At 46.5% G+C, this 26,641-nt stretch overlaps 1 protein-coding gene across 1 annotated transcript in view; it reads right to left on the bottom strand.

Moving 5' to 3' along the window:
• The window catches only part of NCBP1 (nuclear cap binding protein subunit 1), an 832,716-nt gene that overhangs the window by 560,934 nt on the left and 245,141 nt on the right, over positions 1-26,641 (bottom strand). Inside the window, exons 10-11 of the mRNA XM_078676323.1 lie at positions 16,088-16,151; positions 5,323-5,433 (exon numbers count right to left, since the gene is read on the bottom strand). Of these exons, the coding sequence (XP_078532449.1) occupies positions 5,323-5,433; positions 16,088-16,151 (175 nt within the window). The remainder of the gene's footprint in view (positions 1-5,322; positions 5,434-16,087; positions 16,152-26,641) is intronic.

Genomic DNA, 26,641 nt, shown 5'->3' with positions numbered 1-26,641 from the left:
GGACTCCTTATGGAAGTAGTGGGAGAGGAGGAAAGGCGTAGGCAAATATCCCTGACCAGTTACTCTATAGAGCATTGACTTTGAATTGGTGGTGTGGGTACCTGCTTGCAAAATGTTGGCATTTAACGTTTTCTGGGGTTTTGAAATGACCCATTTGTGGAAAATATGGTAGGAGGGCTTTGGGTGGAATTCCCATTCCTGGACTTGTTGCTGCGTCATAATTAGAAGATCCATAACTTGATTGCTTCTTCCTGGAATATGTTCTGCCAGGAGATTAATGTTGTGATGTATCGCTAATCTCCATATTTTCTGTGCTAAACGTGATCATTTGAGAGAATGCCCCCCGCCCTATTTTTGTATATAATACATGGTCATATTGTCAGTTCAAATTAGGACAACTTTGTGTTGTAGATGAGGAAGGAATGCTTTCACTGGTAGGTGAACAGCTTGCAGAACTATACCATTTATTTGGAGACCCTTGTGTTTGGAGTCCCTTAACACCTTCAATGCTATGGAGATTTTTCTCCTGTGCTGAAGATTAATATTTCCCATTGTTCATGCCAAGGTCAGCTCGTCATAAGCACACGTGCAGTGTACTGCATGACGAGCTGACCTTGTCATTAGCATAGAAGGGGTTTTAATACCTGAATCGTAAGATTATGGAGATGAGGTCCCTAACATATAAAGGGAAGCATCTGTGGCCAAAATTATTTGAGGAACTGGGTCTTAAAACGGCTGCCCTTTGGATACATTCTGTAGATTCCACCACTACAGAGAGTGATGAGCACAGCTGTCTACCAACACTAGATCCTGAAGGCTACCCTTTGACAGTGTCCAATGATGTGAGAGACATTCCTGAAGAGGTCTCAAGTGTAGTCTGGAATGAGGAACTTTTGAAATACAAGATACCACCATGCCTAAAATTCTCATGAATATTTTCAGAGATTTTAGCTCCAGTATTGAATTGTTGGATCAATGTTACAATGTTGTTTATTAGGTCTTCATTTTGATATGCCTAGGATAATTGTGAGTTGAGCATGGTCCCTAGATATGGTTGTAGTGTAGAAAGTTGTAGATGTGACACTTTTGTATGATGATGGTGAATCCCAACTGATACAGTAAGGTTAGAGTTTGTTGTGTATGCGGTTTGCACAGATTAAGATTGTTTGCTTTTATCAGCCAGTCGTTGAGCTATGGAAATATATGTATGTTTTGTCTGCACAGATGTGCTGCAACTACTGCTAGACATTTTGTGAATCCCTTTGGAGTGAGACAATTCCAAAGGAAGGAAAGAACTTTGAATTGATAGTGGTGTCCTTGAAAAAAAAATCTTAGATATTTTCTGTGTGCAGGATGGATCGGTATATGGAAGTAGGCATCCTTTAGATCTAATGCTGTCATGAAGTCGACTTTTGGTAGTAATGGAATGAATTCCGGAAAGGTGAACATATGAAGTGTGCCAATAGGATGTAATGATGGAGTGGTCTGAGGTCAAGAATGGGTAGTAAAGTTCCATCTTTTTGGGAATGAGGAAGCATAATGAATATACCCGTTACTTGATACTGTTTTTTGGGATTGGTTAGATTGTTCCTTTTATTAATAGAGCTGATCTTTCCTGTTGCTGGAGATTGATGTTTTATTGATAATTTGTGTTTGCCAGGTGAAATATTTGGAGGAGTTGTAATAAGCCCCAGACAGTAACCATGTTGGGTTATAAACACCCATTGATCTGTTGTGATTGATCTCCATGTGGACAGAAAGTTTTGAAGACGACCCTGACCATTGTTAAATGCTTGTGGGGGAAATGGTAAAGAAGTCATTGTTTGGTAGTTGTGCTGGAATTACAGGTATTATTTCAGGGATCTCTTCTTTTAAAATTGTTACACCTGTATGAGTCCCTGTAAAAAGTTTTGGCAGTAGAGGTTTGTCCTTGATTTTTATATGCTGGCCCGGTTTTGTCTGAGGAGGCAGATCTTGCACTTTATTTATAGCCGGTAATGAATAACGAAAAGTAGGTATTTGAGCCCATATTAATTTTTTGACCTCCATGTCTTTATTAGTGTATGGGCTGTGTCCACTTGAGGCCCGAAAAGATGCTCCTTATCAAATGGTGGATTAAAAATGCCCTGTGGCACTTCAGGTTTAAACCCTGAGACACTGAGCTATGCATGTCTAGGTAATAGTAGACTGCTGTTTATACCTCTAGCCGCTGTGTCTGGGGAACCTAGTGGACATTTTATTGGGTATTTCTAATGAGCATTTAATTATTTACAATTTCCTGCTCCCTTTTCCTGTGCTCTTCTGGAAGATGCTGGAAGAGCCCCTCCATTTCATCCTAATGAGCTCCATTAAAGCAAGCTAATAGAGCCTGGCTGTTGGCTATATGCCAATGATTTGCTGATTGTGCAGCGTCAAGTTTCTCAGAGGCAACAATTAACTTAGATTATTTCTCTGGCGGAGGTACATCTTCTGTTTAGGAATTTGCTATTTTTCTAGCATTAGATACTACGAGAGAGTCAGGAATTACCCGACCGCTAATACATATAGGTTGAGAGTTTCCAGCTTTATATTTTTTGTCAATGCGTGGTATTATCCCAGCTTTTATTTATCTAAACAAGAGGAACCAGGAGCTTTTCATTTGGTCCAGCACACATACCCTCTTTTTAAGATAGTTAAATATGGTGATGGGCAGTTCCTTTCTCAGGAACTGCACACCGCCTTATTTAATTATCCTAGCTTTGACAGGATATCTAAAAATGCCCTCTGCATGACGTAGCATACCCTTAAGGAGTGGTAGAAATTGTGACCCGCCCTTTGAGGATTAGACCGGGTTTCCAAAAGAAAATCTTCCTCTATAGTATCTTTATACAAAGGTACTTAATGGAAAGCTGCTGCCTTCGCTATTAAATCTTGGTATGCAGAGGGATCGTCAGGTGGCAATGCCCTTGTGGGAAAAGATCAGGGTCTGCATCTTACTGTGACTCAATATCATAATTATTCTAAGCATCCCCTGTTTGTATGTCTGGTGGCAGGTCATCATCCTCCTGTATAACAAGGGGGCGATGGATAAATTTTCTACCACAGATAGTTGGGGTGATTAAGGTAGGAGGGTCGGTGGAAGTGAAATAGGAATCTGTACAGGACTAGTGTCCACATCACTTTTTCTAGGGAGGCTGTATAGGAACATCTAAGGCCTCTTGAAATAATTGTTTCTTAAAAGAAGGAGGCATTACTGGTTATAGATTATTTTGTTTGTTCCAGGCTGAAGTTTGAGGTTTTTTTTACTGATATCTAGCCGTTCCTGCATTATGTCTGAAATCGGTTCCGGTGGAGATTTCGATCCAAAGATGAAACATTTAGGAGGCGGGAGATATTTTGTTTTTCGGTGCCATTGTACTTAGTTCGAAGCACTATGCTTTTCCTTTGGTACCGAAACAGAGTTTCAAAGGGTTTTGGGCCTCGATTGGGAGGTGGTGTCGGTCACTGCTGAAGGCCGAACTTTCAGAGAAGAGCCCAAGGGAGGGCCTTCTGAGTCAGTTTTTCGGTGTGCGACAAGGACTTTTTGCAGTGGCAGACTAGAAGCAGTCTTTTTCGACAGTGCCAATGTTTGGGCTTTGGATCAGGGGTAAATGTACTCACTGTCCGATGCCTCTGTGCCGGCTGGAGGATAGCCAAGTTGTGTTCGAAGTCAGACTCTGACTCATGTGTTGACAGTGCTTTCTCTTGTGCAGCTGATGCTTCTTCCTCATCCTGTTGTCGACCGGAAATATCTGGTACATCGTCCACTTGTTTCCGATGAATCTCTTGGCGTCTGGCACGTCGCTCTCTAAGAGTTTTCTTCTTCAAAATAACTTACATGCTTCACAGCTTTCCTAGCAAGAGGGATAGATTATAGACTGAATGTTGGTAGGTATGAGGATATTTAGAATGACTGTTAGGACAGAAACTGAACCGAGTGCGTTCCAATAGCAGGTCATTCTCCGATAAACACTTTGAAGTGAAAGAAGTCCGGCAGGGCGCAGGCTGTAGGAGAGTCGAAAACCCACGACGCAGTAGGGTAATGGCTCAGAACAGAAATGTAACTACAGGATCAAGACAATACTGTCGGTGAAAGAACTAGCTAACTGATGGGAGCCTGAAAGCATCTCGTACTAGAGCGCGAGAGATTACATAAGGACCAGTTGGCAGAAAAAAACAATCTGGCAATGGGGTCTGTGACCATGAGCAGTATTACCAAGAGAAGTAGTTATGCACAGCATGTGTATCTGAAGTACGCATGCTCTCAAAAAAAGTTTCAGAAGATGAGCACTCAGGGAAGGTGACTGCATAACTAACATGAACTGCTAGCTCCCCATAAAAACAATGACGCACAACAAATGCCCAGGTTCTTATTAAAAGATTTTGATTTACCCTACAGGAATTTTAAAAGATCTTGGAAAAATCGCCATACTCACAACTTATCATGGCATGCTTCATTATAGGTGATTTCCCACACCTCAATAGGTAAATACCACGCTTGTGGAATCGACCATTGCTAGAAATTCTTAAATAAATCGAAGCTGGATTACAGCAGGGATACACCTAAGTAGTAAAATATCTTGAGGTATACCCAAGAGGATATCCTTTACTGTTGGGTACCCCAGATAGAATTAATTTGCCATATACCAATGATATCAGATAAGGTACTATGACTAGCCTATCTGGCAATTCAAGCCAGCATGTTTCAGGAGTTAAGAAAGCCTTTAAAGGTCTCCAGCCTTTATTAGGGCTCTTATAATCCCTGCCTACCTACAAACGCATGCTAGGCACCAATCATGAAGCATAACAGTCTGGAAATTAGACAGAAATGAGTGACTATCGGTCACAGTACCTGGATCCCTTCATTTATCACTTACACAAGCTCAAGATTGAGAATTGTAGTTAATTTTGGCATCTAATTTTACTTATCACAGGTAATCTAATACACAAGTCACCACTTAGATCCTGTTGTTCTTCAACATGCTATGGCAGTGTGATACTGATGAAAGCACCAGACAAGTGCACAGTTGCCGAAACAGAGAAACAAAAGGGATCCACAACAATTAGCTAGCGCAACCTTTCCAAATCGACTGCCGGCAACCTGCTGGGCTTATAAGTCATACCTTTGAAAAATAAAGAAATGGAAATAATGTACCCACATAAATGTAATTTACTGAGCAGCATACATCAGAATAACGCGCACACGTGATGGAAATGGGATAAGAAAGATACAAATTATAATACAGTGAGGTCTGCAGACTAATGACATTCACATTTGTCCAAGTAAATGCATAAAATGGATACAACTTGTGGCAAGGACCCAGGCTGCAGTTTGCATAGCTCAATAAGTAGAGTTGTGTACATGACATCAATATGAGGTGGTAATGGAAGTTGAAACAACTCTGCAAAGATAACCTGCAAAAGAAAAAGTGAGAAGTAAATGCATAAACAAAGGTTAAGACAAGCAATGGCTCTGGACAGCTTTTTCTGCCGCTTGTCAGGACAAAACCAATTCGGTTAGAGATGAAGGAGAATGAGTGAAAAACAACAAGAGCAAGAAAGAGAAAGTAAGCACAGAGTTGGGCAGTGGGACACAGAGAGAGAAAGAAAAAGACAAAAAGGGAAAGGGGTTAAAGCTGGGAGGGGAGGATGAAAGTGGGGTTAGGAAGGAGAGGCAGATGGAGATGGAATAAAAAAGTGAGCAGAAGAGATTCGAGGACCGAGAGAAAGAGGTGAGGCAGGGAGAGGGAGAGTTGGAGGGCCACAGACTGGGGAGGAACCAAAAGGTATGGCGTGGTGAGTGGAAAAGTAAAAAAGTTGGAGCAGGGCTAACCGAGGGAAAGAGGGACAGAGAGAAAGCGGGAAAGAGAAAGAAGGAGGCAAAAAGAGAAAGTCAGAGGGGGCGCCTAAAGATCGGGTCCGAGATAAGAAGCACAGAGGTGCAAAGAGGAGGACGGGGATCAGAGAGAGATGGAGAAAAAGTGATAAAGTGTGAGGGGAAAGAGTAAAGATAGTATGTGCGCTATGGACATGAGGTGAGCAGGCAAGCAATAAAAAGCACTCAGGTGAGCAAGAGGCGTGAAATCATTAATACAGGCCTGTGCAGGTAAACATGCTATCTATGCACCAGGAGTGGAGATGCATAGACTTTCTGTATCACCAACCCTCCTGTGAAGAACGTCCTCACGTTACTCCAGATCAGAAACCAGCCCCTGTCTCCCCTCATTTAATGGGACCTTGTTCAGGAAGAACCCTTGCACCAGTTGAACATCTGCACCAATACTGTGGAGCTGCTGGAATGGTTACCTTTGCATTTTTGTAAACTCTGCTCGAGAAGTCACCATCTCATAATGTGTAAGAATTTGACTGTCTTTAAATAGAAGCCCCTGGGTATCCTGGACCATGAAACTGGAAGAATGAAACTTTGAACATGGCCTGGCAGGTAAAACGTGGCTGCAACCCCTGCATTGACGGGGCCAGATATGTTCACTGATTTAAGCCCAGAAGATGGCCCCTCAAGTTAATGCACCTACTGTAAAGATATGCATGTAAGCACTATTGTCAGGTGTCAAGTTGACTCCACTTTAGGACTGCACCTATTTTAATGTCCAACCTATTTTTTAGGATTGTAGTAAATTCTCTGATGCGTACAAGAAGCTGAAGAATTTTTTGCTCCGTGTGAGAAAGTGCCCTCTTTTCTTCCATGGTATGCCCCCACTTTATGCTGAATTGCTGATGTGCTTTGACTGAGTGTGCCCTGGGCTCCTGCCAATCAGGTACCCCAGGGCCTGTGTTCCTTCCCTAAAACTGCATTGAAGCCTAAACCCAATTGGCATCTGTGGCCACAGGTCAGCCCCTGGTAAATGGTACCATAGATACCCAGGGCACTGTGACCAGAAAAGGCCCCCAAGGGCTGCAGCACTTATTGTGCCACCCTTAGAGGCCCTGTGCCCGGGTGCCCTGACACAAACACTGCCTTTGCAGGCTGTGTGTCTTGGTGCAGAACAAAACAAAGAGTCGACATGGCACACATCCCAGTGTGCCATGCCCACAAAACAGTGCCCCGGGATACATCAGTCACCCCTCAAGCTTAGTTCCCTATGCCAGTGGTGAGGGTACAAGTGCATGAGCCTTGTACCCCTACAGTACCCTGGTCCATTCCTGGGCATTGTAAATGTAGTGCACCCAGCTAAAGGGGTGACTGATCTATGTCAGGGCAGTGGGTTGTAGGCACAGCACACAGTGTGCCATGTCCACTCTTCACTTTCTTCTGCACCAAAACATGCAGCCTGCAAAGGCAGTGGGTGGGCATAAGGGTACAGGACCTCTTAGGGTGGCACAATAAGTGCTGCAGCCCTTAGAGGCCTTCTCTAATCACAGTGCCCTGGATACATGTGGTACCATTTACCAGGGGCTGACCTGTGGCCAAAGATGCCAATTGGGTTTAGGCTTCAATGCTGTTTTAGGGAAAGAACATAGGCCCTGGTTACCTGATTAGGAGGAGCCCAGGGCACACTCAGTCAAAGCACATCAGCAATTCAGCAAAAAGTTGGGGCAACCACGCAGAAAGAGGGCACTTTCTCACAGGACCCAGTTCACTTTCAGTTGAACAATGTCAGTACTAGGGAACCATGTCAAAAAGGGGCCCTTTCCTACACAAGACGCCCCCCCCCCCCCCTCGCTCCCAAACAAAAGGGAAGGAGACGAACCTTTCCCAAGAGTTTCTTCATTGTCTAAGTGGAAGAACCTGGAAAGGCCATATGCATTGGCATGGTTCTTTAAACCCATTGCCATTTTAGTGAACTGAGAATCTCCATCTAGGGTCGAGAATGCGGATTTTCTTTTGGTTCTGGGGTCTTACCAATCTGCCAGTACCCTGATGTTAAATAAAAAAATACTGAGAAATGGGGTTGCCCCTAACCGTCAAAGAGCTCACCAGCCCTTGGAATGGGGTGGGCAACTGTCTTAGTGACACCATAGAGACCTCTATTGTCCACACAAATCCTCACCTCTGGTTTACCTTCCTCGAAATGAGGTTTGGGGACTAAGACTACTGGGCTGGCCAAGAAACTTTCAGCATCTTGCTGACTTCAGCTCTGATGCCTTCTTTGACTTGATCAGAGTGCCTGTACCTAGGCTGTCCCCAGTGTCCACATCATGTGTACACCAGGTTGTCTGACATGGGGTAAAAAAAAAAAAGAAAAAAAAAGTTCAGCATGCTGCCTCAGGACTCAAATCATAAACCTCAAAACTACAACAGCAGACTGTAAATACTGCACCTCACTCTTTGTTTCACCAAATCAAGGTCCCATGTACTGCAATTCCTATACCCGTCGCGGTTTGGTACTGCTACCCAGCAGAAGGATAATATTTAAAATGAAGGGTGCACTGGGAGAGTGTTCTCCTCCAAATAATTGTTCAGACATTATTGATAAATATTCCTTTTTCTTTATTTAAATACTGTCTGAACAATTATTAGGAGAACACTTTCCCAGTGCACCATCCATTTTGAATATTAGCGAGCCATGATTAGCCTGTAGCCCGTTACAGTTAGGCAGTTAGGGTGTCTGAAAAGCCAACTCCTTCAATAGACCCATCATTAGCGTTGTTGGAGAGGTGGTCATGGAGAGGCTCACTGTCTTCTCCCTGACCCTCCTCAGTGACCACCAGCATGTCATAACCCTCTCATGGAAAGGTTTTAAGCGGTTGACATGGATGACTGAGGTCTCCTGCAACTGCCTAGGTCAAACAGGTAGGCAACCTATCCTTTACTCTCTAGGATAGGTTATGGGCATTTGTCCTGGAGGGCCCAAGGCTCCAAAACCCATACCTTCTGTCCTGGCTAAAACTCAACCCAGTGCAGACTTTTGATCAAACCATTGCTTCTGGAACTCTTGGCTTGCCTCAAGATTTTTGGTTTCTTTACCGATGTACTCGGACATCCTTGAATGTAGGCCAAGCACAAAGTACACAATGTAGAACTTGGGATCTTGGAGAGCTCTCTCCCAACCTTCCTTCGCTAAGCAAAGTAGTCCCCTCACAGGATGACCAAAGAGAAGTTCAAAGGTTCTCAAGCCCACTGCCTTCTGTGGCACTTCTCTGTAGACAAAAAGCAGGCGTGGCAAAAGGACATCCCATCACCTGCTGAGTTTTTCCAGGGAGTCCCATGATCATACCTTTCAGGGTCTTGTTTAATCTCTCAACCAGACCATTTGCGAGTGATATGGGGTAAAGAACTTATAAGTCCCACCACAAGCCTTTTTGGGATCCCAGTTTTTACCCTGGTACCTACCCTTCGATTGGGAAGAATTTATGGGGCCACCCTCCCGAACAGGCTTTTGGGGCCTTTAGAAGACTCTCTGGGTTTCCCCTTTGTGTTCCACATCTTTTCTCTGGGGAGGATTGGAACCCACTTTCTTCTGGTCACCCCCACCATGGATCTTTCTGGACACACTCGTTTTGATCCAGTGGTCAGCCTTTTTTTCCAAAGTACAATTACTTAAGTGTTCCTTCATAATTAAATTATATAGCCCATCATAGTCTTGCACCCTGCTGCCTTTTAACCAGCCACCTAGTCAACAAAATCAAACCAGGACGGACTCGAGTTTTTGCAAGTTTACCTGAATTTAATTCTGTACTCCTCAGTGGTGAGACCAAAGCCCTCAATCAGGATATCCTTCATGAGGTCATAAGACTAAGCGTCCGTCCTGGTTTGATTTTGTTGACTAGGTGGCTGGTTAAAAGGCAGCAGGGTGCAAGACTATGATGGTCTATATAATTTGATTATGAAGGTACCAAGGATACACAGGGCTTGAAATGCAGACTATTCACCCAGGGCAGTAGCACGGATTGTACCACCTTGTGTGTGACAGTACAAAATGACTCCCAGCCTACCACTGCAGACTGAAAGGACAGTTTTAAAACAGCTAGTTAGACTTTGCCATTTAAACCAATGGCAAAGCGCCCACTTCCCTTAACAATATATGCAAGTCTCTGTTAGAAATGGGATTTCCGGTTGGCTAAGGCTTGCGCCAAAGTCAGGCAGAAACCACCATTCCTACGTCAGGGCAAGGGAGTTACACGCCAAGATAACCCCTGCTCACCCCCTTGGTAACGTGACACGAGCAGTAAGGCTAAACTCGGAGGCAATGTGAGTTAAGTGTTTGCGCGCGCACCCAGCAACAACACCCAAGGCCCACCACAAAGGAAACTCCACACAAGGTTATATATAAAAATAGCCTTTGTATTGTATCAAACACATTAGATAAAAACACACACTTTACAATGTGCCAACAGGCACGGGCAGAATTTACAGGGGATATATGTACAGGACAGGGCCACATGGACCACTGTCAGGAATATGCACTTGTAGTCTTAGGATACTTCTTAGAAATAGCACTTGGTACATAGACTAATAATCACTTTAGCACAAAATAGCAAATGTAGCACACAACCAGTAATCACTGGTAACCGGTAACTACCACCTACGCAACCCAAACCACCTTAGGAATGTATCACGCAGGGAACCAGGACCTCACTAGCAACAACTGTACTAGGAAGAACAACCACCTAAGTATCACAATACATTTAGGGGGATAGGCATAAGAACATTACACATGATGCATCACAACATTCCGAGGTGTAGGGAAAAACAACTTTGTACATGATGCATAAAAACACATTCAGAGGTACCAGAACACAGGGTGCGCAAAACATACAACACACAGTACATTTCCTAGCACCATAAGAAGCACATAACTCACAACAAAGTCCAGGTTGCACCACCGCGCCAAAAACCTAAACGTAGCAGCTGCCCACTACTTGGTGGGCAGCTGAGGACAGGGACCAAACAGGGCCTAAACGCTGCAGCTGGCACTAAGTGCTGCGCAGCTGGGGAAGGCCAAGATAGGGATGAAGAAGTGCGTCTCACTCCTAAGTCCAAGAACAAGTCCCTAGAAAGGAAAGAACCCTAAACGGTGCAGCTGCCCACTAATTGCTGGGCAGCTGAGGGTGTGTGAGGCAAATCCATCCGACATAATGGATGCCCCAGGGTGTCGCACGAACACCATTGGTCACGCCAGTTAAAACTCGTCTATCCCTCCATAGGAACAGTTCAGCAGCCCCCTCTTTGCTTGCCTATCACTGGATACGGACACAAGCTGTTACTGGACCTTCCACCCTTCCGGGTTGGTAAATTGTGTCTGTTGATCTAATTGATCACTTTTTCTCCCTCCTCTTTGTTAAAAAAATCAGCAAAATGGGGCAGGGGCTCTCTGTAGCCCTTAGGAAGAAAACTGCGACTGGGGCTCTCACTAGCCCCTCAGGAAAAACACTGCCAACTGCTGTAGCCATCTGGCTCTGAAGATGCATAGGACGCAAAATGGGAGAGCCTTCTAGGCTCGGGAATCAACTGTGCACATGGGAACACTCTGGCTCATTAAATATGCCCCCATAGGTTGGAGCGGCCCGCTGACATCGGGGCCGCTCTGAAAACGGGCACTGCAGGTATGGGCACGGGTGTGGGGGGGGGGGAGCGGCACCGACAACGTGCCCAGACACCACCACCCCTAAACAAGAAAGTGTGGGCCCAGAGCAACCACGTGTGCCAAACATTGGAGCTCTCAAGCTCTAAAACAACCATGCCCCCAGGGAGCCTCGTGGGCTCTTGAAACAGAAGATGGCCCATCGTTGGAGTCCCGCTCGGGGGACTTGAAAATACAAAATCATGCCTCCTGGAGCCCCTCGGGGACTCAGAGGCAGAGGGAGCGCAGAGGGACGCCTGCACTCACCTGCTGGTTGGGAGGTGGCGTCTCATCTCCTGCGGCGTCTCCTCCTTTGCCCGGTGCGGTGGTGCGTGCGGGGCTCCCCCTGGCCATGGACGCCCTGCCTTGCCAGCTACGCTGCTTCACCCGGCCCCCCATCTCGGGGCCGGGACTTAGGAATGGAGCCTGCGAGGCTCCGGGCTCTTTCTTTGGCCACCCGGGGAGGCGGGGTGGGCTCCTGGCCTCACCATTCAGCACCAGCTCCCTTTTTTCTTGGTGGCGGCCCCGGGGTTCTCCATGATTCACCGGAGCCCCGAGAGGTCAGCTGCTTCCTCCTCCGGCTGACGGCGGCGGGCGGGACTTCCTGCCGGATTGCAGTCCCCCCCCGGCCAAAGGTGCCTGACTTCCGGTTTCGGCCTAAAAGGGCCGCGGCGGTGACTTGAGGCAAATGAGGGGTGGGCATCCTCAGTATTAAAGTATAAATAAAAAGGAAGGCGTAGGGTGGGCACCTGCGCCTAAATAATTAAATATACGGGGTGGCACCCATTTGATGGGCTCAGCCCCTCTCACTATTCATTGGCCAGGCTAGGGTCATTAGACGCACCACAGGGGGCGGAGCCAGCATTGTATGGGGAAAGCCCCGCCCTATTTAGGTCCCAGGTGCACTCCTCCCTCACATCACTCATGCTAATCTCAACACTCCCCACCGGGACCGACCCATCGTGACTCATAGAGCCAGGCTCACCAGCCAGACACAATCACGCCGCATACATCATTGCGCAGCATTTAATCACATGAGTCCGCACATACCAAACTCGCATCTGCAATCCCCACGCATCAGGAACTACCAGGGACACACACATTCCCCATGCATTCCTATGGGAGGGCAGGCCAATCTCACACACGCACTCCGGGAGCGCACGCACTTTACTGTGCGCCACAGTGTCAAAGTGTGCAAAGACCAGCAATCACTATAACTATTTAATAGTCCTGCTAATCCATTAACTACTGACATCATCCACCACTTTCTGGGCATAAATATGGCACCCTGAACCTCAGCTCATGATGGAACTAGAAAAAACGACCAAAGGAGGACTGCCCTGCTGACACCTAACGACTTGGCAAAGTGAGGTTGCACTGTGGGCTGGACAGCATCTGCCGCACCTTGGGCTAGCGAAGAGAGGATTGTGCCTGTGGCTTCTGACTGGGGGGAAGTCGCTTGAAAGGTCCAGACCAGATAAGTGACCCCAGCATCCCCTAGAACTATCACCAGGGCCATCAAAGCTAAAGTAGCCCAGCTCGGAAAGTCAGCAGCCATATTTATTTTATTTTAAAAGTTTTATATAGCGCGAACAAGATCTTTGCAGATAACAGAGCGCTTTACACAGGTATAAATGAGTGGTAGGGTGAATCTGGAGAATCGCCGCTGACCGTAATTGGACGTACCAAGAGACCAATCTTCTACAGGTAAAAGTTGAACCAGAGTCTGCTGGACCCAAGAGTGTATACAGAGTTCAGAATAGTCGCACAAGCGGGACACCAGTCTCCACAAAAGCATACCGCTGGGACAGCTGTGGACAAAGACTGGTAGCCCAGCAGCAGCTGACATCTACTGGCTCAAAGAGGAATTCAAGGGACTTTGACCTCCGTCTAAAATCACCTTATTTGACCCATGTATCCAGGAGTGACCCCCAAGACATCCCCAGTCGACTGCACAGCACCTAGATTACCCTTGAGCATCGTTTACCTCCTGCATTACTAGCATAAGGACCACTCCATTGAAGTCTATAGCGATTGAGCTGTAAAGAACAGGAGAACACTTTGGTGGCTAAGTAACTGTCCAAATACTCCTTAATGGCCCCTCTGACCTTCTTCGCCTTGTCTGATTTGGTAGCCCCCGTCGGACCGGAGTAGCCGAAGAGTTTCCAAACGTTACGGTTATCAATGTATGTTTGCGGTTGAACAGAGATTGACATTTTCTTCAAAAGTTTATATCTCCGGATTTTGCTCATCTTGATCTGTAATTTTTTTTATTTTTTTATTATTCACAGGGGTCAGATTTCTTTAATGTTGAATGACTTTATTTTGCTGTTTGGTACTGTTAAATGCTTTACACTAGTTGCTTTCTTTAAGCATTGCTGCTCGAAGCCACAGCTACCTAGGGTTGAGCTAGAGGTTTTTCAAATAAGCCGGACAGGTTCCAAGACAGTTTTTGAGAATGTGCTATACGGCAAGATTGCACAACCATACAATATAAACACACCCAAATCCTCACAGTCCTTTCTTAAACTGTTTATTATTCTTTAGGAGTGGTCTCCTGTTTGTCTAAATCTAGCTATGTCCCGCAGATGGACTCTTACTTGAGAGTATTTGAAACTACTTTAGGCTAGTCCTAACAAACATAGAAGTACCTGGTGAGGCATCATACAGTGTGTGTGAAATCCTTTGTTTTTGCACCACACACAAAAACACTTCCACTTGGTGTTGTAGGTCTTCGTGGTGGCTGGTGCATGTGCCGCAATGTTTTACATTTCATTGGGAGACCCAAGTGACTGAACTCCAAGTGGTCAAGTGCCATGCTGTCAGGCTTAGCGACTTTAGGTCGGACTGGAGTACCTGCCCATTCATCCAGGAGTGGGTCTTGAGTGTGATTTTCTGTTGTGTCACCAGATGTGGAGAGTGCTGCACGAGTTCGCTGTGCACGTACTTGTGTGGACCACTGGAGCAATACAAAAGAAATCAGGGTACAGTGATCCGACTTCGCCTTCTCAAAACCCTGGGGATATGGTGGAAAGGTGTATGCAAAGGCATTGATTCATTTGAGCAAAAATGCATTGCCTATTGTACCCAACTGCCAAAATGTGCTGCCGTAGTACCAGCATTTCTTGTAGCTCTGGGTGGGGAACAAATCTAGTGTAGGGTGACTCAAGGTTATGATTTAGTCCAATTGCTTTGGATGGAGTACACACTTGTGGTAGTCCGACAGTGTTCGGCTGAGCACGGTCAGTGGCGCCCCAATAGATGATTAACAAAAGTATCAACTTAGTTAAAAATGCCCAAGTCCCTAAGCTGTTGCGCCTCGTTTGGGAGGGGTCGGGACCTTGTCCACCCTTGCTTGGCAATGTAATACAATGACATTGTATTGTCCATCCATATAATGTTCGGTTGACCTGCCAGTCTTGGGAGGAACAGTTGTAGTCCCAGTCATATGGTCCAAAGCTCCAGAACAGTGATATGTAGCATCTTCCCTGCATCTGACCAGACACCTCTTATCAACAGCTCTTGTTGACAGTTCTTGCATTTGAGCAACCAAGCTGTCATTAAATGCATCTGTTGTGAGAATCACTATGTCCGATAGAGGATGGAAAGAGGCTTGATTTAAGATTTGTTGGGAATCTACACCGTAGTACCACCTGCTTCAGTCGTCTTGTAACATGGGCCTTGTTGTTTCAAGAGCAGTCTGTTTCCATGTATTATCCTGCTCTTGTTGGTATGGTCTCATTCAGAGCCTGCAAAATAGTTTAAGACTCATGTAGGATGACATCAGGCCCAGCAGACTTGTACTGCCCGACTGGGACTGACTTTCTGGTAGAGAAGTCATTTGCCATGACTTGGAGTTTCGTTGCTTTGTCCTGTAAGGGAAAAGCCTTTCCCAATTGCATGTCTAGTATCCCTCCCTGGAACTGAAGTTTCTGCTTTGGTTCGATAAAGGATATGTTGATGTTCAGTATCAGTCCCAAGGTGTGAAACAGACTGATGCAGGCATAATCTTCCCTTTATTTGCCATTTTTTTCTAATTTCAAAATGTTATTAGCAGTTATAGATTTAGTCAAATGTACTATGTTTAATTTGGTTGATTGGTTGCATAAGAAAATGAAAATGTATGCTATTTGTGTATATATATATATTTTTACATATGGAAGTATTTAATAATGTATTACAGCATCCGCCAAATGTGAGGCGATATTCTACAGTATAAAAATAGAGAATTCCATCCAGCAGAAAATCTACCAGTTAGAGACCAATGCCAGAAACTTTGAGAATATCAAGGATGCAAACAGCAGAATACTTCTAAAATTACATTTGGAAAGCAGCATGTAACAGCAGTTAGATGACAAATTAAAAAAATATTGTTTGATTAAATTTTGCTTCCTAGAAGAAAAGTAGCAAGCAAACTATATCCTGATACACTTTGAAGAAATAAAAGCAAACAAAAGCTCTAGGTTGTTTTAAATGGGTCAATTCAAATTATTGTTTTCACCAGATCAGATAAAGTGTTACAAATATAATTGATGTTTAATACATACCTCTACTATATGATAGTTCAATGGAATCTTATTCTTCCCTGGATAACTCAGTAATTGTGCAGCACTAGAAAGGAAAATAGTACAAAAGGGTTTAAATATGGATAAACAGTAGACACAAGAGGTGCTTACAGCAATGCAAATGAAGTCTTTCAAGATTTCTATTAATAGCTCTACACCCATTTTCAAATCAAAGTTAACTAAAGAGCAAGTCAAAGTATAATCAGACACAGTTGCTACCTTCCAAAAAATGAATTTAGCAGGAAGAAGCTGGTACTGGTATCCTTGCGCAAATTCCATCTCCACACCCTTGAAAGGGAAGCAACTTCTCAGCGCACACTCACAACATCTAGCATCTTTTGTTCTGGGAGAGACTATCTCCAAGTCACTGACCGGTTTCAGGCAAAAAGCAGATGACTAGTCTGTTTGGCCACAACGAAGGTTAGAGCCAAAAGACTCAGATTGGGCTGGGAGTGCTATATAATTCCCATAAATCAGTCGCAATTTGCTTGAAACATTTTGCTCGAGGACTACTATACCCTAAACAATTTCTGGGATGATTTATCCATTACATAGTGTGAGTGAAGAGCAGCCAAGCCAACCGACGGCTGCAAGGATCGACTAATAACCAGTTAAAATGGTAAGAAAGGGCACTGTTAGACCTGGCACCTTGGCGTGAGTTTCCATTCCACTTTTTTGCTGATGTGCCTCAGATGTTTTGCTGGTGTCCGCTGCTCAGGGCACTGCGCCACGGCCAATCCGTGCCGCAGTGCAAGTGCTCCCAATGTAAAATATGACTGATTGATTTTCCCTGGTTGGCTCATTGGATTTACTGTCATTCCCCAGTAAAGTGCACCAGGAGTGCCAGGGCTTGTGAATGCCAATGCTGCTAGTGGGCCTGCAGCGCTCGTTGAGCCACCCACAGAAGCAGCCTCGTAAAATGTGTCTAGGGTCTGCCACTGCAGAACCTGCGTGCAGTCTGGTACTGTCATGCTGGCTGGGCAAGTGCACACACTTGCCAGCCCCTAAACCTTCCCTTAACTTCATATTAGTCACCCCTATGGTAGGCCCAAGGGCAGGGTGCATTGTAAGTGTAAGGTAGGACATGCCCTGATGTGTGTTGCATGTCCTAATAGTGAATTACAGCCAAATTCGTTTTTCACGATTGTAAGGCTACCTGTTCTCTTAGGCCAGATGGGCTGCTGGAATTATTACACTCTATAATCCCAGCAGGCTCAGGGAACATGGTAGAAAGTCACGTTTAGTATGCCTGAACTCAGAATAATAAAATACTTTTTAGTAAAAGTTTATTTTAATATCCTGTGTTTGCAAATGCTACTTTTAGAAAGCTAGCATTTGCTTGCCTAACCATTTCAGCCCGCCTCTGCTAGGATGTGTATCTGGCTGTCTAGATATGTGAGTGACAGGTCTGGGGGATGACAGGTGGTGAATGCAAGGATTACACCTTGGTGGGAGGTGGGAGTGCCCCTGGACTCTTAATAGGGCTGTGCTCTACCACCATAATGCTGGCTCCGACCCCTGGGGAGCGACTGATGACTCAGCCGGCACCTGGCCCAGGAAGGGCGAAGCACGGTCATCAAGGTACTCCTAGCTGCCCCTGTCCACACAATGCTGGCTCCACCTCCTGTGGAGCATCTGATGTGCCTGCCCCTCACACTGAAAGAAGAAGCCAGAACACCCCAACAAAGTACTCAGACTGAATGAAGTTATGCAGAGGCCCCCTGGCCTGCAAGAACAATGAAAATGTGGTATCAAAGTAGGAGCCCTGCTTCTTGTAAATCAGATCCTGCTGGTGAACCAAGACGACCCTCTGCCTGAGGAGAAGGAACCAAGGAAGCTGAAGGAAGAGACTGTCCCTATCCTGAAGGACTGACCAACAGTGGGAACCTTGCTGCCAAAGGAGAGGAAGAAGTTCTACAGAAAGACTTTGCTGCTTTTTATTCTACAAACACTTGTGCTTCCTAGCTGATCTCCAAGGGCCTGGAAGTGAGCTGGCCCCCTGACCTGAGCCCCAGGACCATTGGGCTCTTTCCCCTCCTTTGACCCAAGTTGCTGGGATTGCGGAGTTCCGGTCCCGCTGAAAGGCCATCATTTGTGTGCACCCCGAGGATTGTCCGCTTTACAGTGCGTGGAGCCGTGCTGTGGCCGCCCTGACCCCGTGTGCCGCCGCTGATCGCAGCCGCCGCCACACCGTGTCCCCAGGGGCCGCCCCGCACCCTGCCTCCACCTATCTCTGAGGACGAAGTGCACCAGCCACCTATCAGCCCCCCCCCGAACTCCCGGAACCCGAGTGAGTCAATTGTACGGTGCGTGCCCTTGAGCGTTAGCTCCGCACCGTACTTTGCTGCTGAGGCCGCGCCGCACCAGCTGACCGGCCGGTACGAGTCGTACCCGCTGCTGGGTGCCGCCGCGCCGCCTCCCCTCTTGCCTGCTCACTCCGGTATCCAGCCCGTGTCTCAACGCCAGTAGAGTGTGTTGACCCGCCCCGCACCAGAAGACATCCCCGAGGCTGCGCCACAGTCAGAGGAGCTGCCCTGTACCAAGCGTACGGGCCGCTCTAAGTGGCACTTCCCTGCCGAAGGATTTCTCCATAAGCTTTGCGTCGAAGGGACGCCAACGCCAGGACACAGACAGCGTCCCTGACAGCTCGCAGAGCCCCTCTGAGGCCCCGCTCCAGCGCCGCACATCTTGACGTCGTCACGAGCCGGACCCACCTCAAGGCGCCCTGCTGAGCCTGTCCCGGTCCACAGCAGTTCCCCGCATTGTCCGTGGCAACACCCCCCCTTGCAAGGTACTGTAAAGTGTGTGCTCGAGGGCGCACGTCGCGGACTCGAAGGTCCGCACCTCATGGAATCTGTTGCTGGCTGTTAACCCCTTTCAGGGCCTGATAATCTGCTGGTGCCCCAGTAACACGAAGCGCACAGAACAGCGCCTTGAAGCAAAGCATCACTTAGTCCAGAATTCTATCGCAATCGCTTTTGAGGGCGTTTTAACCTGTTCCTCTTTTACATAAGGACGCTTTGCTGACAGAACATTGTTTTAAGGAAACCTGAAACCCCATTGTCTTCTTTACTGATTTCAAGACGCTTTGCTGAGGGAACTGTATTTTAAAGTAACGCTTGAATTGAAGCATTGAACAGCCAAGAAAAGTATCCATTCCAACCCCAACAAAAGTATTGTGTGCATCCTGATTTAATGTTATTTAAGGTCTTGTGATAAGTCTACAAATCTACTATTTTTATACATACCACAGCCTGGTATCCATTTGTGGGGGGGTCAGTGTTATTTACTGTAATGATTATAAATGCTTAACTAATGCGTACTAGAGATTAGCCTTGACTGCTCGCGCCACGCAACCTAGAGGGCGAGCAGGGGTTATTCTTAAAGGGTAGTTCCCTTGCCCTGACTAGAGGAGAGGGTCCCGGTTTGTCACAAGTGCATACTTGCGCCAACCAGAGACCCCCAATTCGAACAGGCACATAGGATTAAAAGATTTTCAGGAAAAAAACTGGTAAGAACAGATAGTAGTACAGTTTTGCTCTCTCAATTATTTTATTTAAATAGTTAATTAACTCACTGAGCAACACCAGGTACAGATTTGTAATTCAAGCTTTGAGCACGGACGCGATGCACCTACACAGTGTTATGCATTAGTGGTCCTTGTGAAAGCACACAGACCACAAACTTTGCAAAACTGCAAACAGGCATCTAAGTGTGGAAGGGTGAAATGTCTTTACATACTCTATAGGTGGGTGCGATTATTTTACACAAAATTCTACAAAAATATAGGAGATTTTAACAACCACTAGTCCTTCAACTGAAAAACCATCAGACCACGATAAACACAAAAACACCCATTAGGAGAGTAAAATAATGTGACGGAAATACATTGCAAAGCTTCCCACTCCTGCAGTACTGTAAAGCAAGGGTGCATATTTAATGGCAAGTCCCAGAGATGAGGATTCTGCTAGAGTATCTTTAACCAGCCAGTGCCTTACTAAATATATAGCTACATTTCCCATCAATCCAGGAGAACACTAGCCGTAACCTAGGTCACCAACATGACTTGATTATACTATAGCAGACATGGTCCATTGTGCCCTCTTTCTTTCCAGTGGCTGGAGAGAAGTGGATCTTCCTTCTTTAAGTAATAGTGCACAGTTAGAGTTTACATTTCAATACAGGGAAGCAGACCATACATATTTGTTCCTTAGTCAGGCAGGGATGATTAAGTGGAAACATCATACTCTGACTGGTGGGGCTTTCAGATAGCTATGTAGGTAGCATCATAGTCTTTAAGGATTGGATAAATCCATTGATTCCTGTGCCAATAAAGTCTCCAACCTTCACAACCTTCTAAATTGCTCCCAGTCAGTCATTACTTGGAGAGGGAGTTAGAACGATAATCCAAAGCGCATTCAAAGTAACAGGCAGTAAAACTTTCATGTTCACTGACTACATGCACTTGAGTGTACATCACATTAAATTCAAGTCCTCACCTCGAAAATTCACTGTAGCGGAAAGGCCTGAGAAAATATCTTTTGGCTAATTTTCCCAGATTAGCAGGTTGGTTCTTGATAACTATTAATAACTCCTTTACGAACTCCATATTGCTAGTTTGCTGTTCATTAGGAGTTTCTATCAGATATAAACAGGAGCAAAAGGTTGATCCCAATACTCCCTGCAGGAGTTTGAGAGAGAGAGAGAGAGAGAGCAGGGCCTCTAAGGGTGGCACAATGAGTGCTGAAGCCCTTGGAGCCCTTGCATGGCCACAGTACCCTTGGTACCGGTCATATCAGTACCTTTGGTACCTGTCGTACTATTTACAGGGGACTGACATGGTGGCCAAAGAGAGCCAATTGGGTTTTGTCTCAATGTGGTTTAGGGAAAGAACATAGGCCCTGGGTACTTGATTGGCAGGAACCCATGTCACACTCATTCAAACTACATCAACAGTTTGCTTAAAGTGGGGGTGACTGTAGGAAAGTGAGTTTCTGTTGCAGCAACACCCCCCCCCCCACACACACACACACACACACTTTTTGCCTGATAACTGATGAACTTTCATGGTGTGCCCTGGGTCCCTGCCAATCAGGTTCCCAGGGCCTGTGCTCTTTCCCCAAAGACTAGCCCGCTTGGCATCTCTAGCCACAGGTCAGCCCCTGGTAAATGGTACCATAGGTACCCAGGGCACTGTGACCAGAGAAGACCCCTAAGGGCTGCAGCACTTATTGTGCCACCCTTAGAGGCCCTGTGCCCTGGCGCGCACACACACTGCCCTTGCAGGCGGAGTGACTTGGTGCAGAACTAAATAGAGCCTCGACATGGCACACATCCCTGTGTGCCATGCCCCCAATCACTCTGTCCTGATACCTCAGTCACCCCTCTAGCTGGGTGCACTATGCACTATACCAGCTGAGGGTAAGATTTCCCAACACCAAAAGACACCCCTGCACCCAGCGCCCCACGGCCCCTGTGCCCAACTCTGGGGTGCCTACCTATCCTACAACATCCCAACTTACCTCTCGAAGTGGTGGTCGCACCTGAAGAATCTCCGTCCCGGAGCCTGCAGCCTTTGTTCAACTTCCAGCTTTCCTATTGAAATACATTGGGCGCCCGAAGGCCCAAAAGCACCCTGCACCCAGCCGCCAGAGTGCTACTGGGAGTGCAGCATCTATCCTACTCTACTTCCTCACATGCCCTGTGTAAGTGACCAGGAGCTCAGCTTCCACAGCTGCGTGTTCTGCCTGCTAGCAGCCACCAACCAAAGGCTCCTTAACCTCCATAGGATAACATTGGGCCTACTCACTCTGCACCCAGCTGCCGCTGAGGGTGTAACAACTGTACCTACCTGACCCTGGGAGACCCCGGAGTCTACCCTCAAAACCTTAACTCTGCCAGCCGAGTACTTACCCAAAGACCGATAACTTGATTTTCTCCATAGGGTAACATTGGCTGGGTTTCACTCAGAATTTCTTCCAAGTGTTGAGTTTTGCAACTTTAAAATATTCTCTAAAAATCAGCCGAACTAAAACGAAATTACTCACCTGCTATCAGGAGAGATCCCAGTGCTGTATCTTTGAGCCCAGCACTGAACCTGAAAAGTAATAACCGTAATTTACTGTTAACCCAATTTTCCTCCATAGAAATACATTGCCTGGTTTTTGCCAGAATTTCTTCTGTCGATTTTCAAAACTTACAAATATTCCTTAAAAATCGTCTGTGTAACAAAAACGATTTCTTTCAACTGTTTACAGGAAATACACGGGCTGATCCAGGATCCAGCCCAGAGTAAGAAAAACATTCGTAAAGTGATTTTATTGCATTTACTTAAAACTTCCCATTGAGCTCAATGTTATTTTGTGTTTAACTTGGGTTGCCTATTGCAACAACTGTAGCTATTGCATTTAAAGGAAAATGCTACTTACCAGTATGCATCTGTTCTTGGCATGTAGAGCTGCAGATTTCTACACTTTGCATTAGATCGCCACCTGGTGTTGGGCTCGGACGATTGCATGTTGTGGTCATCTTGGAAGAAGTCTTTGTAGTCACGAGATAGGGGGACTCCTCCCTTGGACGATAGTGCGCATGGGCATCGGCTCCATCCTTAGATTGTTTTTCGCCATGATGGGAAATGATGGAGTTAGTAGAAAGAAAGAAATGATGTCCATGCGTGTATAGTGGAGTGGTGTGGCTCACTGGTTAGAGGCAGCAGACCCGGAAGCAGAAGTCGGCCCGGGACCAGGGTTCGATTCCCGACGCGGCAGGGTCGTGGACCAGGGTCAGCAGACTCGATAATTCTCGCCTCGGTGTCTACTCTAACCAGGGGTCCCACTCGGCAACTCTGGGCATTAGCTTGCCTAATCTCAACAACGGCCCCATCAACGCCGGGTATGCCTGGCTCCACCTTGGGGATTCCCAGCAGGGGCCATCCCACAGGGAAAGCCAGGACGGATTCCCCAGCGGTATACAGCGCCAGGACGCCGGCTGGCAACAGTGCGCTTTACAAGTATACACATTACATCACATTACATTATATCTAATTAAGATAAAACTGGAACAGATACAGGTACCGGGGAGGCGGGAGGGCATGTAGAAATCTGCAGCTCTACATGCCAAGAACAGATGCATACTGGTAATTAGCATTTTCCGTTCGAGGCATATGAGCTGCAGATTCTACACTTTGCATCGATTGTGCAGCAGTGTCTTCCCTAGAGGTCGTCACCTGTATCCGTTGCAGTAGTTTGAAAGAGTTTTGAAGACAGCTTGGCCTACTGCAGCTTGCTGCTTGGCTTGCACATCAACACAATAGTGTTTAGTGAAGGTGTGTGTTGTAGACCATGTTTCTGCCTTGCAGATGTCTTCCAGGGCAATTTTCCCTAAGAAAGCCATGGAGGCTCCTAGTTTGCGTGTGGAGTGCGCTCTAGGAGGAACTGTTAATGTGCATTTTGCCTTGCGATAGCATATTTGTATACATTACACAATCCACCTTGCAATTCCTGATTTAGAAATTGGGTTGCCTATATGTGGTGGAGAGAAAGCTACAAATGGTTGCTTTGTTTTGCGAAAGGATTTTGTCCTATCAATGCAATAGAGAAGAGCTCTTTTGACATCTAGTGTGTGTAGAGCTCTTTCTGCAACAGAGTCTGGGTTTTGAAAAAATACTGGCAACTGTACAGATTGGTTTAGATGAAAAGGGGTAATTACTTTAGGAAGGAATTTAGGATTAGTCCTTAGAACCACCTTGTTACGGTGTAATTGTAAGAATGGTTCTTGTATAGTGAAAGCTTGAATCTCACTAACTCTTCTAAGAGAGGTAATAGCAATGAGGAAAGCGGTTTTCCATGTGAGAAATTGCAGTTCATATTTGTGTAGAGGTTCAAAAGGGGGTCCCATGAGCCTGGTAAGAACAATGTTTAGGTTACACACTGGAGAAGGTGGTAACCTAGGAGGAATAATTATTTTTAATCCCTCCATAAAAGCTTTTATTGCTGATACTCTAAACAACAACATATGTTGTCTGTTTTGTAGGTATGCCGCAATGGCTGCAAGATGTAATCGCATAGATGAATATGCTAGATTACATCTTTGTAAATGGAGAAGGTAACAGATAATATTTTGGATGGAAGCATCCAAAGGATCAATTTGATTATTAGTGCAGTAAATGGCAAATCTTTTCCATTTAGCAGCAAAGCAAGCTCTAGTAGCAGGTCTTCTGGCTTCTTTAATGATATTCATACAGTCTGGTGGCAGGTTAAAGTAACCAAACTAAGACTTCAGGAGCCAGATCGCCAGATTCAGTTGACTTGGATCTGGATGCCTGATGTGTCCATGGTTCTGCGTTTGCATGGATGGTGTCAGAGACAGTTTTTGGTGTGGAACTAGAGAAAGTCCTAGCAGTGTGGTAAACCACGGTTGGCGTGCCCATGTGGGAGCTACCAGGATCATTTTGAGAGACTGTTGTCTGAGCTTGCGTACCACTAGTGGTATTAGTGGGATTGGCGGAAAAGCGTACGCAAATCTGCCTGACCAGTTCATCCATATCGCATTGTCCTTGGACAACGGGTGTGGAAACCTGGCGGCGAAGGTTGGGCATTTTTTAAAACTTGAAACTGTGAATTAATTTGTATTTTTAAAACTTGTGCACTTACCCCCAGTCACTGCAACCACTTCCCCGCCAAGCAGACACCCATAACCAGCGGAACATAGCGCTGTTGGGAAAGGGAATTGGCACACGGACGCCATCGCTGGGAAACGCGAGGCCACACCCACACGATAGGCCACGCCCACCTCCCACCCTATGTAAGCGCTGAGTAAGAGCGCCGGTCATTAGAATTGCTTGACCTCTGAGGCGGAAGCCGGAGGTGTCATCACGCTCGTATTTTTTAAAACTTGAAACTGTGAATTAATTTGTATTTTTAAAACTTGTGCACTTACCCCCAGTCACTGCAACCACTTCCCCGCCAAGCAGACACCCATAACCAGCGGAACATAGCGCTGTTGGGAAAGGGAATTGGCACACGGACGCCATCGCTGGGAAACGCGAGGCCACGCCCACACGATAGGCCACGCCCACCTCCCACCCTATGTAAGCGCTGAGTAAGAGCGCCGGTCATTAGAATTGCTTGACCTCTGAGGCGGAAGCCGGAGGTGTCATCACGCTCGTATTTTTTAAAACTTGAAACTGTGAATTAATTTGTATTTTTAAAACTTGTGCACTTACCCCCAGTCACTGCAACCACTTCCCCGCCAAGCAGACACCCATAACCAGCGGAACATAGCGCTGTTGGGAAAGGGAATTGGCACACGGACGCCATCGCTGGGAAACGCGAGGCCACGCCCACACGATAGGCCACGCCCACCTCCCACCCTATGTAAGCGCTGAGTAAGAGCGCCGGTCATTAGAATTGCTTGACCTCTGAGGCGGAAGCCGGAGGTGTCATCACGCTCGTATTTTTTAAAACTTGAAACTGTGAATTAATTTGTATTTTTAAAACTTGTGCACTTACCCCCAGTCACTGCAACCACTTCCCCGCCAAGCAGACACCCATAACCAGCGGAACATAGCGCTGTTGGGAAAGGGAATTGGCACACGGACGCCATCGCTGGGAAACGCGAGGCCACGCCCACACGATAGGCCACGCCCACCCTCTCTCTCCATAAATGTGTGTCCCACGCAAGCGCAGCGGACGAGCGCAGCGGGAGCGCCTAAGGCAAGCCCGTCTGCGCCCGTCCGCGACCAGACGGGACCAGGGGCCACCCCCCCTGCCTCTCCTGTTTCTCCGGTCAGGACTTACAGCCCCGCGGCCCTACGCTCCATAGGAAGCAGAGCTATTGCCTTATGTACCCGCACTTTCGCAGCCACATCCCTCCCTCCCTGTTGCTCCGAATGCAAACATTCCTTCCGAAACACTCTGGCAGGCCCCTCGGTACAGAAATATTGCATGTTGGCATTAAATTGTCGATCATTGCCAAAGCATAGCACTCAAATGTCCATGCTGCTAGAGGAGCGCAAGCCAGATGTTATCTTTCTAACAGAGACCTGGCTCACCACTCAATCTGACCCAGACATAGTCGCAGCTCTACCCAGTGGATACCACATCGTTAGATCGGATAGACCAGCAGGAAGAGGCGGCGGTCTGGCTGTCATTTTCAAAGACCAGTACCGTTGTCGCACCACAGCAGAGAGTATCCCCGAGTGCGAAAGCATGGAATTCTGCATAGAGTTCAACGCCAACACTTCCTTCTCGGGCACGCTGATTTACCGTCCCCCTGATCCAACAAAACTGTTCCATAGGTCGCTCCCGGAGATTATAGCGAAAAGAACTTTATCCGCGGCTAATTACACAGTCCTAGGAGACCTGAATCTTCATTTTAACTCCCCCGCAGATAATACTGCTAAGGAGCTAATAGACGACCTTGAAGCTCTTCAGCTGTTCCAGCTGGTCACAGCTCCTACCCATGAGAAGGGCAATCTGCTCGATCCAATTTTCAGCAGCTGTAGCGATCTGACTGTTGACTATCCTATCCCCCTCC

This window comes from Lissotriton helveticus, chromosome 2_1, assembly GCF_964261635.1.
Source record: "Lissotriton helveticus chromosome 2_1, aLisHel1.1, whole genome shotgun sequence".
NCBI lineage: Eukaryota > Metazoa > Chordata > Amphibia > Caudata > Salamandridae > Lissotriton > Lissotriton helveticus.
This window is presented reverse-complemented; position numbering and strand designations above follow the sequence as displayed.